Source organism: Strongylocentrotus purpuratus, unplaced genomic scaffold (genome assembly GCF_000002235.5).
Source record: "Strongylocentrotus purpuratus isolate Spur 01 unplaced genomic scaffold, Spur_5.0 spur5_scaffold_2, whole genome shotgun sequence".
NCBI lineage: Eukaryota > Metazoa > Echinodermata > Echinoidea > Camarodonta > Strongylocentrotidae > Strongylocentrotus > Strongylocentrotus purpuratus.
This window is the reverse complement of record NW_022145605.1, coordinates 11703112-11716418: the sequence shown is the minus strand read 5'-3', so window position 1 is coordinate 11716418 and position 13307 is coordinate 11703112. Positions and strand designations below refer to the sequence as shown.

The window sequence follows — 13307 nt, the reverse complement described above, 5'->3', positions numbered from 1 at the left end:
TTAACGTCACCATCCAAAAGACGTGACTGGAATTCGAACCTGGGTCCGAACAGAGTCAGTTTGTAGGCTGATGCAGAGAGCTGACAATGAGCTTTACCGCTCGACCAACTCAGTCCTGATCCCTCGCTCGGCACTATAGTCTAGTTCTGGACCTTATTAGAGTTTTTTTTTCAATAACCCCCCTGTTCGCTCCTACCCACTAGATGGCGCCTTCCCCACCGATTCATCCACCCCATCGAGATGATTAAAAACTAATTTAAGCATAGGATCTTTTAATAAATTGCGAATAAATGTTTAAGCGAGGAATTCACTCCCCTTTACCCTATCGTTCATTCATCCATTATTGCATTCTGGTTATTCACTGTTAATTTAAATCTTCATTATTTTCACAGACAGAACTTGACACAACAGTTGAAATGTGGAACTCGCATATCATCAGGCCCTCCAATAACCACCGGGTACCCAGCGGACGGCCGATGATGATGTACTACACACCAGAGCTTTGGGGTACAGAGGACAAAATTTGCGGTGTTGATGATGCTTATGCTAGCGTATGCCGAGGTGAAGCTGCATTTCGTTCCACCAGACCATGTGATGAAGATTTTAGAGTATGTAGGTCAAAGGTCAAGGGTCACACAGGTCAACTTATGAAATTCCATTTATTGACCTCGTTAACGCGATATCTCAAGAACCACTTGAGATATGAACTTCAAACTTGAGCTGACTAGATTTTTGGTGTAATGAGGTCAAAAGTCATAGGTCACAGAGGTCAATTTCTGAAATTACTGGTTTTATAAAGGCGGAGGCATATATAGGAGACGCAGTCGCATTTGTCTTGTTATATAATAAAACAATTATTATTTTTTTTCCAAATTCATAGTTAATTATCATTCGTTTTATCTGAATACAGATCCGGATGGATGACCAATGTCGTAGAATTTATGTAACAAAGAAATAAACAAGATTGAAAAACAATCAAATACATTAGAAATTGTCAAAGCAATGAAATACATAAGAATAGAAATGGAATTTCAGTATTTTACTTTCGAATAATATAATTGATCATACGGTAAAACAAAAACATTTGTCACCAATATTTGTTCTAGATCTGCATTCTTTATTGAATTATCAACAAAAAATGTACATCTGAATTATCTCATTATGATTTTTGTTTGTCCGTATTTTATCATATTTCTCCCATAAAATCTCATTCAATCACATGAATACCGTAATTATGTTGAGAGTAACATCTAAATGCGTGCATCCACCAACATAGAGAAACAAATTTGCGTTGAATCATCAAAAAGTGAGATTTTAAAAACAATTGACATACATGTAATAAGACAATTGGTGAGAAGTGACTATCATACGTCAAACACGTGACAGAATTGTTAATTTGCATAAAAAATAGTCCTATTTAATGACATTCAAATATTCATAACTCTGTTATTTATTCATTTCTTTATTTTTTATCCGGTTTGTCTCTGATTTTTCTGCTTCTAATGAAAGTATGATATTTTTGGACCAGAGTACCCCCTTTAAGAGTTGCAAACTTTTAAATCCTAAGTAATTCTGGGGATCCTTTCAAAATGTGTAGTTATAAATGTTCAAATTAATGTGAAAAATCGATCTATTGTATCATTAATTATTCTATATTATTTCTTTAGATTGACTGCAGTTCCCTCGTCCAGATGGATGATGTGAAAATGAGAAAGTTCATCCCATGCTATGGGGATCGACTAGCGGCAGTTGATTTTGCTAGGCGCAAGAAAAAGGAAACTGCAGAGCATTCGACATCAAGTTTGCTGGAAAGACTCCGAAGAAAGATAGGAAGAAAGAGAAAATGTAACAATTCTGGCCCCTCAACATACCCCACAGGGAATGTAAACGCTCTGAAGCAAAATAGACGAATCGAACTAGGTTGGATGGACTTTGATCATTCCACCAAAGAATTCCGTCAAGTACGGAGTAATTCTGGAGGCGGGACCCGCCAGCTGAAAGTGAAGAAAGAATACGGTGTGAATAAACTCTTAGAATTGTCAACAGCATTATTCTTCCCAGGTGGTACCTCCAAAAGGGGCCGTCAGGAAGAATTCGACTTATCAATGCAAGATTTTAGAGGCTGTGAGTTGGGAGAAGCTACCGTTGGAGAACTCTATGAAACCACTAGCGTAAAGATGTTAAGATTGTACCTATGTTCAAAGAAAAGAGACCAGCCGGAACCAGACAACCAAGATGAAGTCAAACTGGTTGAGGAAGAGAGAAATAGTAGGCCTACCAGTTCATCTTCTTTGTACAGCACTATTCCTTATGGTGCAGAAGCAACAAAAGAGGACGTCATCGTGGTTGATTCGTCCTCATCAGATACAGAAATTCTTTCTGGGATTTCTGTTGAGATTCAACCTTCCCGGCCGTCGGACACAGAAATTCTTCCAGAGACTGTTGTTGAGATTAACGATCCTGGAAATTCGTCTGATGAGCTTCCACAGATTTCATTGACGCAACAGGAAATCCAACCCTCATCGTCTAACTCGCCTCCAAATAACAATCAGATAGATACAGCTCACACGTGGCCGAAAGATTCACACTGTAACATGAGGCTGCACCGTTCAAGCGGAAATGATTGCCATTTTCAAAACCCCAGAAATTATCAGCCAGCCCTTAAAAGTCACATTTGTTGATGAGGCTGGGGTTGATGCCCAGGGTGTCTCGAGAGAGGCCTACACAGCGTTTTGGCAGTCGTTCTTTGAAACATCAGCAGATGGGGAATATTACAGGATCCCGAGTCTCAATCCACATTACGGACTGGAGGAATGGCAGGCGATTGGTCGCATTCTAGCCAAGGGTCTTCGTGACCACGATGTGTTTCCTCTCCAAATGGCACCTGCTTTTTTTCAGGCCCTCGTATTTGGAGAGGAATCAATTTCCCCCGAAGACCTCACTGATTCGTTTTTGAGGTTCTTAAGTGATGTAGACAGTGCAGCCGTCAGAGCTGCTATGGCAGGTCACCTTTCAGATGATGAAAAGGAGATATTTGAGGACCTCCTTGATAGAGAGGGAAGCCATACGATTCCAGAGGATGACCAAGTTCTACCAGTCATACGGCAACTAGCGCACAAGTGTATGGTTCAAAACAGCAGCTACGCACTGCAAGCAATGGGAGGAATAGTTCGGGATGCTCTTGCCAACTCGTTCCCTAGTGTCCAGTCAATCAAGAACTTGTACGATAGGTGCAAACCTACGCCAAAGAAGGTTTGTGATCTCTTCGTTGCAAACCCCATGACCAAAGAACAGAGTCAGTCACTAAGGTATTTGATGCAATTTGTACGTGCCCAAGACAACGAGGGTCTTGGAAAATTGCTTCGTTACATGACTTCCTCTTCTATTATGTCAGTGAAGTCTATAACAATTGAATTTAGAGACATGAGCGGGATTGCCCGCAGACCGATCGCACATACGTGTGGACCGGTGCTCGAGTTGCCCTCCACATATGCATCCTATAGAGAGTTCCGTAGCGAGTGGCAGCCTGTACTCTCTTCGGGGTATCTTTCAATGGACTTTGCATGAGTTTAAAGTATCATGTTCAATCTGAATAATGATGTCTGTACTCTTATACACGTACCTACTTACACTTAAATTGACTACTGGGCCCTCGTTGTACTTTCTATGTGGATCCTCAAATTGGCAACGCTGCTTCAAAATGGCTGATTTTGTGGACAACTCTCCATTCACTCTGTACATAAATTTTCCGATTTTCACCATTACTTCTCATATTTTTTATTGTCTCCTTCTGACTTTGACCAAGGAGATATCTCCTTGCTTTGACATAAATGTGGTGTGAAATATATTTCCCCATATGTTGAGCTCAGAAGGAGGTAAGATCAAGGAGATATTTGGTCACTGTAATATCTCCTTGGTAAGATGCACTTTGAAAGATAATGGAAGAAATCTGAAAATTTGTGTAGAAAACGAATGGAGAGTTGTCCACAAAATCAGCCATTTTGAAGCAGCGTTGTCAATTTGAGGATCCCCATAGAAAGTACAACAAGACTTTTCAAACTTCCATAACTCTCTTATTTTATAACCGATTTTGATGAAACTTTTTTTAAATGTTCCTCTCATTTTACTCTTTCCTATAAGATTGACTCTCTCCTTGGGTAATGGTTTCCTTTAAATCTGTGCAAATGTTAGTATAATAGCAAACCGTATGCAGTCAGACATTTGAAGCTATGAAGCTATATATTCATAGAAAATGTTTGTCATTTGGTGATGAAATGTCCAGAATGGTTTTTGTAAAATAATTATTCCTTATTTAACAAAGTTCATTGATACACTGTGTCAAATGATTATGTTCTTTTTGACCTAACTTCATTTTTTTTTTTTTTTTTTAGCGGAAAGCCACCGCGGTTCTAATGTTTTTCGTAACTATACTTCATTTTATATTTGAGCAGAAAGCCACTGCGTACTTTCTTGACCAAACCAAGGTCACTGTAATATCTCCTATGACCAAACCTCCTTTTTTGTTTGAGCGGAAAGCCACCGCGTATTTATTTTTTTTCTTGACCAAATTTCATTTTTGTTAGCGGAAATTAAGCCACTGTGTACTTATGTTTTTCTTGGCTATATACTTCGTTTTTGTTTGTTAGCAGAAAGCTAACTTACTAGGTCCTACTTATGTTCATCTTTAACAACATTCATTTTTGTTAGTGGAAATTAGCCACCGCGTACTTATGTTTTTCTTGACCGCTATTCATTTTATTTGTTAGCAGAAATCCATTGCGTACTTATGTTTTTCTTGATCGCTATTCATTTTATTGGTTAGCAGAAAGTCATTGCGTATTTATGTTTTTCTTGACCAAACTTCATTTATTGGCGGAAAACCACCGTGTACTTATGTTTTTCTGGGCTATACTTCGTTTTTATTTGTTAGCAGAAAGCTAACTTACTAGGTCCTACTTTAATATGTTCATCTTTAACAAAATTCATTTTTGTTAGCGGGAAGCCACCGCGGTACTGATGCTTTTCTTAACTATACTTCATTTTATATGTGAGCAGAAAGGCACTGCGTACTTTCTAGACCAAACCTCCTTTTTTTTTGTTAGCAGGAAGTGACTGCGTACTTATGTTTCTCTTGGCCAAACTTCATTTTTGTTAGCGGAAAGCCACCTCGTATTTATGTTTTTCTTGAGCAAAATTCATTTTATTTGTTAGCAGAAAGCCATTGCGTACTTAGGCTTTTCTTGACCAAACCTCTTTTTTTTGTTAGCAGAAAGTGACTGCATAGGCATACTTATGTTTTTCTTGACCAAATTTCATTTTCGTCTTGGCTATACTTCGTTTTTATTTGTTAGCAGAAAGCTAACTTACTAGGTCCTACTTATGTGCATCTTTAACAAAATTTATTTTTGTTAGCGGAAAGCCACCGTGTACTTATGTTTTTCTTGATCGCTATTCATTTTATTTGTCAGCAGAAAGTGACTGCATAGGCATACTAATATTTTTCTTTACCAAACTTAATTTCATTTATTAGCGGAAAACCACCGTGTACTTATGTTTTCTTGGCTATACTTCGTTTTTATTTGTTAACAGAAAGCTAGCTTCCTAGATCCTACTTATGTCCATCTTTAACACCAAAATTCATTTTCTTTGCTTTTCAAAAGCTTCTGCATACTTATGTTCTTCTTGACGATATTTCATTAGTGAGCAGAAAGCTATACATTTACTGCATATTATATTCTATGATGTGATCACCACTCGAGTACTTTTAATGACAATTCTTTAAATATTTGCAAAAAGTCACTGTATACCACTTATTATTTTTTTTACCTCCGGATCAGTATTTTTCTATACCAAAGTTTACACTTGCATGAATTCCATTTTAGAAGACAACATCAATATCAGCTGACTCAACTTTATGGTTTTTAAATGTATACTGACAATTACCGATTAAAGTGCAAAAGGGATCGAGATACCTAACATTTCTTTGTTCAGAGATTATGCCACATTACCACTGTATGTAATAATAAACCCACTCTCTTGGATTGTTTACATGTATTTATTGACTTCCATTTTTTCACAAGAAAAGTGTTATTAGGGCCAGTGGAAATAAGAAGATTGATGGAAAGTGAGAGCAAAGAAATTGGAGAGAGAGAGAAAATTAAAAGGAGAGGAGAAGAATTAAAGAACAGAGAGAAAAAAGGAAGTGATGGTGAATGAAAAAAGTTGATAATTCGGGAGAATAGAAAGAATTTTATATAGATAGGAAGACATACGAGGGAGAGTGTATAACAGAGGTACTTACGCAAAGAAGTACACAAAGGACAAGAGAAAAGATACCGATAAAACGAAAATCGAAAAGAAAGAAAGAAGAGGGGGAAGATGCCATTTATTCTGGTATCACGCTCATCTAATAAAATGAAAACAAATTAGAATGAGAAGCATGGAGTTGGGGGCAGTGGGAGGGTATGTGCCTTGAATTCTGACTTGAAGTTAGATTGATTTTTTTTGCTGTCAATTCAACATCTCGCTGCCCATAATTAGGTTTCAGTTGTATATAGTGCAAGTGAGCGAGAAAAGTTGGAACTTTTTTAGTGAAAGTATGGGGAAAATACCTATTATTTGGATAGCAAATCTGATTAAAATGTGGTGGTTTTATGGTACAAGCGAGCAAAACGAGCGAGGAAAAGACAACGCTTCTTAGTGAAAACGTAGACAAATGTATAAAGAAGGCTACATGTATATTGGAATTTACAAATCTATTTTAACCTGAGAATATATCGACATCTCATTGCCCAATCGACCAGTTTCATAATGAAGTCAAATTTAGTGCACACATCTTTTTAAGTGCGTAGTGACAAACTATTCAATCAATAATTGTTCAAATAACTGCATTTCAATAGTGAGAATGTAAATTGCATACATTAGTTGTTGCTATGTTGGTCAAGTTCTAAACAAATTATAAAAGATCAAGAAAATCGGGAAATCTATGAGGTTATATGCGACCACCTATACAATAGAATACAAAAGAATATAGGAATTTCAATTTTCGCGGAGTTTTGATGAAGGAATCGAGCTGTAGAACACAGAGATTATTTGCAATTATTACGATCAAGAGTGCATCAAAATAAAATATTCTGTTTAGTTGAAATGTCATATTTTTCATATATTATTTTGCATTCTATTGTATAAGTGGCGCATGTGACGTCACAGATTTCCCAATTTTCTTGATCGATTTTAATTTGTTTAAAACTTGAACATTTCATAGCTTTCTTATTTCATATCCGATTTTCCTCAAACTTTTATTAATCACTTTGTCTTATTTGTCTCCTTTTATTAAAATATAGATATTCTTAGGGTGGCCTTCCCCTTTAAGGCCCTTTTGGAATTGATAATTATCTTCATAAATATATCGAATTTCGACAATTGAATGTTGAGACCTACAAGGTGATGTGAATAACTGAATACCCCCCTAAAACTGGATTTAGGCCCTAGGCTGACGGCCGTCGGCCTCGTGGGCTGTTGTAATCGGGCAGTCTGTTAATAAAGTGTTCTTGAATCAAGATAGATTTATCATCCAAATTGGAATTGTACCTAAATTTGTACGAGTAAGACTAGTGTCTTTTATTTGTTAATTGCGCTCTTCGCTCGCTCGCAATTTACAGTAAATATATATGACATCGTACTCAGGGGGGGGGGGGGGCATTCAGATGCCAAAACGTTATAAAAATAGAAGAAAATTGTATTTTTTCAATTCATTTTAACTGTTCATTTTACAACGGAAATTATCTCAGGAAAATGAGAATTTATCTCAGGAAAACGGGAATTATCTCAGGAAAACGAAAAATTATCTCAGGAAAACGAGAATTTATCTCAGGAAAACAAAAAATTATCTCAGGAAAACGAGAATTTATCTCAGGAAAACAAGAAAAAAAAAAATTCTCCATGTCACTTCCGGGGCTCCGTAATAACATGTTATTGTTAAGTAATAATTAAGTTCAAGATAATTTTGAGATTACCATACCAAAAAGTATAGATCTAGGTCTATGTCGAGACCCGAGACTTGCCCGGTGGCTGCGCGCTGCGACCTGTACGTTGCTCCCACGTGCCCGGCGGCGAGGCGTAGCAATAGCCAGGCCGCGAATTTTTTTTCCGTACTCGAGAGAGCAAAAATCCCATGTGCGCATGCGCGTGGACTTATGATTTCTCTGCTACTTCCCATACGAAATGTACATGTATTCGCATGTACTGTGCACGATTCGCGTTCTACGAGTAAACGATGGCATAGTAGTCTTCAAACACAGACTCTGATTTGCCAGTTTGACAAATCAATATGCGTATGTGTCGCGATGTGCTTATTCAAGTCTGTGTAGTTGTATGATTCAGACCCAGTAGTGCATATGGAAATACATTGCAACTTGTATAGAATGGTATAGTAGTCTGCAAGCACAGACGCTAATCTGACAGTTTGACAACATACTAGTAGTGTGCTGAGAAGTACTTTATTCAAGTCGCCAACTTGTATAGAATGGTATAGTAGTCTGCAAGCACAGACGCTAATCTGACAGTTTGACAACATACTAGTAGTGTGCTGAGAAGTACTTTATTCAAGTCTGCGTAGATGTATGATTCAGACCCTACTGGTGCGTGCGTTAGAAATGCATCTCAATGTGTAGAGTTTAGTATAGTAGTCTGCAAGGACATAGTAATATATTGTGTATTGATGAGTAGTGATTTTATGCAAGTTTGTGTAGTTTAATGATTCCAGACCCCATGGTAGGCCTATGTATTATTCTGTCAAACTGTCAAAGGAGAGTCTGTGCTTGCATACTACTATGCCACTCTATAAGTTGAGGTGCATTTCCAATACACGCACCAGTAGGGTCTGAATCATAAAACTACTCAGACTTGAATAACACTATTTTGTCAAACTGTCAGATTAGCGTCTGTGCTTGCAGACTACTATGCCACTCTGCAAGTTGAGATGCCTTTCCAATACACGCACCAGTAGGGTCTGAATCATAAAACTACACATATTTGAATATAAAGCACTACTCAAGACACTATGTTGTCAAACTGTCCGATTAGCGTCTGTGCTTGCAGACTACTATACCATGCTATTCAATTTGGGATGCATTTCTGTAAGCACTAAAATGTCTGAATCATACAACTACTCAGACTTGAATACTAGTACTATTGCTACGCACGATATATGCGTAATTGTTTTGTCAAACTGGCAAATCAGAGTCTGTGTTTGAAGACTACTATGCCATCGTTTACTCGTAGAACGCGAATCGTGCACAGTAGATGCGAATACATGTACATTTCGTATGGGAAGTAGCAGAGAAATCACAAGTCCACGCGCATGCGCACATGGGGTATTTGCCCTCTCGAGTACGGAAAAAAAATTCGCAGCCAGGCCTAACACTAAAAACAGACGTAGACTCCTGGCACAAGACGTGCAACAAACTTTGGAAGTGATACAACAAAAAAAATACAAATTATATATTACCTATTTCTATATGGGTTGTGATCCCACATCCAGTGACATCATGACACATCACAGACAGAATGAAGATTAATGAGCAAATATTCATACTTTCTATCAGTTTGTTTGCTCTGAGCTCTGCGGAGTCTTTCTACTTTCTCTAACTTCTAAATCTAATCAGCTAGCTATCTAGCTCTCGATCGATCGCACACACGTACCGTACCCTGCCCGGTTTCCGCCCGATGGGCAGTTTTTCTCAGGTAACTTCTCTGGAAATGAATTATACAGGCGCTAATGTATACCAATTTGTTGCCGAAATTCTAGCAAATCTAGCTATGCCATTCTTACGCCCGAAATCATAAGCGATTGTCCGTAGCGCGCCGTCTGCGTGAGGCATTTTCCTTGCCTAATTCCGCCTAGACCCGCCCTAATTCCGCCCGATGGTGGGCGCGCATCAAAAGTATAGAAAAAGGAAACATCTCGGGTACACGTTAGGCCAAATCAAATTGCTTCGATCCCCAGTAGAATTCGATCTACATTTTATTTTGATAATTGATATTTCTTTCTTTATTTCTTCCCTTGCCTCTGTAGGCCTAATGCAAGTGCACTGTTATTTATCAGTTTCTGATCTGGAAAAACAATTTTTTACTGCCTTTGGAAAATCCTGCGACTTGTCTATGATGTTTTAATAATGTGTTCAGTCAAATCTTCAGTGTTCTATCGCTAATCGGGAGAGGGGAAGAAAAAAAAATCCACAATAACAACATTTTGTCCAAAAAAAACTACCACTATTAAAGTAAACACTTTGGAAAGAGAGTAATGGCACTTCATTTTTTTAATTTTTTTTTTAAACTGCAAATTATTCTCGACATCTCTCAAATCTTGATTTAAAAATAAATTAGCGTATATTTTTAGGATATTGGTTGGAAAAGCATAGCATTTTCGTCATAGGAATTATCATCATCGCCGACATCGACTTAATCATCATCATTACAATTTTAGGGTAGGCCTATGTGACGCAAATGTGGTTTCCTGTTTGATTATTTGTTCAAGACTTCAAGTTGTTGTGCTTTTTGTTTTCTAGTTTTTCTAAATTATATGCAGTAATGTATTTTATGCATTCAATAATAATAGTTCAACTTGAAAGATAAAACTTTCCGAAATGATCTTGAAAACGAAGTCGTCGATTCACTTCCATGGGGGGGGGGGGGGGAGGGGGGGGGGGGGGTAGTGAGCACATTTTTTTTTTTTTGATCCTCAAAAAAAATTCAATTTGCACCCCCCCCCCCCCTTGAGCGCCAGGGGGGGGGGCCCAACCCCCAAAAAAGGTAAAAATCACGTGATTTTACATGATTTTTTTCTCAAGGGGGGGGGGGGCCGGGCCCCCCGGGATCCGCCACTGCCCCCACCCCCCCCCCCCCCCCCACATTTTCTACATAATGCTACATGTTAAATTCATCCATTCATCTATTTATTTATTCAATATTCATTCATTTTATTGCCGAGAGATATTTATGTTATGGATAGAGATGAAAAATGTTCACCTTTTATTCGCCATAAAACTTTCGCAAAACTAACAACGTAAGAATCACCTTAGCAATTTGAAAGGCCTGACAGGCGTATGCCCTTAATGTATTATTTATACTACTCTTTCGATAGCCATTCATATAGGTTTATTTCACATGAAACAACAGACTGGGATTTTAGTTTCTACCCCTATATTTATTTTATTCACAGTCAACTGAGGGAAATTTATGGCAGCGAAAATGTCATGATTCATGTTGGTCATGTTGGTAAAATTAGATAACACACAAACAATTGAAAAAAAATTGAAAAATAATTATAGCCTAAAGCATAGAAGTATTAAGAAAGAAGGATATAAAATTGAAGAGGGAGACTAAAAGAAAAATGGGGAAAAGGAGGGGTGTAATCGAAGAAACATCCTGTATCGTATTATAAACAAGCACTCTTTTCGCTACAAAGCCACGACGCTGGATTAAAAGGCGACACAACATGAATACAAACTTTTTGCAAATCTATACCAACCCTGGCAACTTTTTTAAAAGCCGGACCTATTTTTTGTCATTGGGATCACTGTCGGAGAACCGAACTTCAAGCATTTCTTAATATCAATCATATCTAATTTTGTCACAAAATTTAACTTAATTCATGACTAGTAGGCCTACATTAAATTACAAATCAATAGACCACATCGTTACCCGAAATTTTCGGTTGCTCGAACGAACGGCCAAACATCATTGCAACATTCTTCGGGGGGAGGGGGGGGGGGGGGGCTTCAATCCCGGCCTCCCACCTTATTCGCCTATCATAATAAGGACAATAATTTTACACCCCAGAAAACTACTCCCAAGGATAATTACCCAAATGACAATTACCCCTCGACGACTCAAACTACGCCCAGAAAATTACCCCCGATGACGATTACCCCCATCTCTGAAACTTAACCCCTATATAGGACATTGACCCCCCCCCCCCCCCCCCGGGACAACCAAGAACAATACCCCCTGTTCATTAAAGGGGAAGTCAACCCCGATAATAAGTTGGGTAATTTTTAGGGGGAGATCATTTTCAGGGTGGGGGGGGGGGGGGTAAAATTATTATCTATCCCAACATCGTATAAACGATGTTCACACAGGGAAAATTTTCTATAAACATGTTTAAAACTGTTGAGTTAAACACGTTTATACTAATCATCTCTAGATACGATGAATTTTAGCTGTGTGTGAAAAGGCTGCATGTTATTGCAATGACGACCTTCGTCATTGCCTTGTTTTCGTTCACATTCTGCCCCATAAATATTCTTCTTATCTTCGTCAGAAAATCGCATTCGTTTTGCACGTAGTGCTTGTTATTCCTAGTTAGGTGCTTTTCTCATGTCCATTTCCTTTCAAATTTCGTATGGTCAAGGGTGAGTTTATGTTACCCCTGGGGGCAATATGTCTTTCTACACAGCCATTCTCAATGTTTTCAAAGTAGTAGGCGTCATGATTCTCAGTATCATTATATGGCTGTATTCCTCTTTTGTTATGTACATAACAAAAGAGGAATACACCCTTGACCATTTTATTATTGTTTTGGTTTCGGCCAGGAATACAGACTGGTCAAATGGCCTAATCCATCAAAGTTATGAGTCATGTTTCGGGCTATACTGTAGGACTGGTAGGATTTCCCTGAATTCAAGTTCGGGGGGAACATGAAAGGAAGTGGACCTGTTGACCAATGGGAATTTAATATTGTATGACCCTTCCCACTTTCTCAAACTGTTGCCCACTGGCGTACCTATGGGGGGCAGGGGGCAGAGTGCCCCCCCCCCCCCCTGACGGGCTCCAGGGGGGGAAAAAAGAAAAAGGGGAAAGAAAAGAAAAGAAAGGAAAGGAAAGAAAAAGAAAAAAGGAAAAGGGAAGAAAAAAGGAAAGAAAGAGAAAAAAGGAAAAAAAGGAAAGAAAAAAGGAAGAAGAAGAGAAAAGAAAGAAAAAGGGAAAAGAAAAGGAAACGAATAAAAATGGGGAAATTTTTTAAAAAAAGACCATGGTCGTACGCACCAGGGGGGGGGGGGGCAGTTGACCCCAGATATTTTGAAAACGTACAGTTTTTTTCCTGAAAATGTAGTGTAGGCCTATACCAAATCCTTCAATTCTACTTTTGAAAATGCAAAAGTACCCTCTTGACCAGTTCGGTCGCTCGAACTCCCTTCACTCCTTTTGCTTTTGAGATTCTTCGAAAACTTTTAACGCATCTTTCCCCCTCCCCCACCAGAAAAATATTCCGCATACGGCCCTGAAAAAGTAAAACAAATGAAAAT

General features: G+C 38.3%; 1 protein-coding gene across 1 annotated transcript in view; it reads right to left on the bottom strand.

The window, feature by feature from the left end:
- The window catches only part of LOC115926364 (phosphatidylinositol-glycan-specific phospholipase D-like), a gene marked incomplete at its 3' end in the record, with an annotated part of 30164 nt that extends 19822 nt beyond the window's left edge, over positions 1–10342 (bottom strand). The window contains exon 1 of the mRNA XM_030991024.1: positions 9509–10342. Coding sequence (XP_030846884.1) covers positions 9509–9593 — 85 coding nt within the window. The remainder of the gene's footprint in view (positions 1–9508) is intronic.
- Positions 10343–13307: the final 2965 nt, after the last annotated feature.